A 1,371-nucleotide genomic window follows, 5' to 3' on the forward strand; every position below is an offset into this window, starting at 1 on the left:
AAGTACAATTTTGAGGTACTTGTATTTCATTCCTGAGTGTTTCTTTTCTATTTTCTACTTCTAGTCCATTAACATGAATGAATTCAGGACTTAAAATACTTATTCAGCAGCTGTGTTTGGCTTGTGTCTGTACTTGTTGTATTGTACTGTAGTAATGTATCTTGTTACCTTCTCTGCTAACACAGTATTTACAGTATGTCACCTTTTACTCTACTTGTTCCACTTTTGGCTCGGTCTCAGATCAAGAATTAAAAATGTATTTGCTATTTCCTTTTACTAAAATAGGTTTAGGATTGTTTATTGTTATTGATTGATTCCTTTTTACTGATTATTTCATTCTTTTAAACACACATTTGTAACATTTTAAATTGCCTTGCATTTCTTTGATTTTTATTATTTTCTGTCTTATGTAAAACATTTCATAATGCCTTGAAAAGGTACTATACAAAAAAATTGTCTTGCCTATTTCTTTCAGTGTCACTGTTTCTCAATAGTGCAATAAAATGCCTGTAGGTAAAACTACTTGTTTCCTTCTAAAATGTAGGTCTAAAAGGGGATTATACAGTAATGATTCTTTTTAAGAAGGAAAATGGAGAGCATTTTAGGTCTGTTATCTAAATCCTAACTTATCCTCCTGCAGGCTCATTTGTGTTGGTTTCATGGCTTTCACCACCAACATCACCATCCTGCTGTTTCTGGCTTGTATTTCTCACCAGCTGATGTTGGGCAGCTGTCAAAAAGCTGATGGAGGGAGAGGACGAGGAGTGGACGGAGGACAACATAAAGACAAACAACCTAAGTCTGCCTCTGCTCAGCCTATTAAGGGGAAACTTGTCACCACAGACAGGTCTGCCTGTACTTGGGCTGCAACAGGTCAGGATCTCTTCATCCTCAGTGTTACCTGCAAGAAGGGCGACAGGCACTTCAGCTGTGAATATGTTGCCAGACCGGCTGCCTGTCCCCACTATGCTTCCAACGTCCAACTTTACTGGAAGCAAATTGCAAGAGCACTAAAGAAGCAAAAGGTTTTGTGCCAGGACAGTAGTGTGCTGGTCAGGGCGACAGTGTGCAGAAGAGCTAACAGAGATGCTCATTTCAGACTCCACAGTGCACAGAGGAAGACTACTCCAGCACCTGCACCCCGAGCTGTCAAATCCTGTCAACACAGTAACAAACAGCTGGCAGAGGAGTACTGCGGTGACACCTGGTCAAGTTTTTGCACATTCTTTTTTACTATGGTGCAGGATTATGATTGTTGAGGCAGAAAACAACTCAAAGAAGTAAAATAAATTCAGCTCTCTGCGCACACTCGCATCAATACTTGCTCATCACAGTTTTCATCTGTTCTCACAGAACTGTTTGATTTTATGT

At 39.6% G+C, this 1,371-nt stretch overlaps 1 protein-coding gene across 1 annotated transcript; it reads left to right on the forward strand.

The window, feature by feature from the left end:
- The first annotated feature begins 659 nt into the window (after positions 1-659).
- Positions 660-1,259, forward strand: LOC109954068 (fibroblast growth factor-binding protein 1-like). The gene has a single exon (XM_020589487.1). The coding sequence runs from the start codon at positions 660-662 to the stop codon at positions 1,257-1,259; it is 600 nt and encodes a 199-aa protein (XP_020445143.1).
- The last annotated feature ends 112 nt before the right edge of the window (positions 1,260-1,371 follow it).

The sequence above is a fragment of the Monopterus albus genome, unplaced genomic scaffold (assembly GCF_001952655.1).
Source record: "Monopterus albus unplaced genomic scaffold, M_albus_1.0 scaffold2914.1, whole genome shotgun sequence".
NCBI classification, from domain to species: Eukaryota; Metazoa; Chordata; class Actinopteri; order Synbranchiformes; family Synbranchidae; genus Monopterus; species Monopterus albus.

Coding starts and splice junctions, on each gene's coding strand:
- LOC109954068 (XM_020589487.1), top strand. CDS start 660: ATGGCTTTCACCACCAACATCACCATCCTGCTGTTTCTGGCTTGTATT.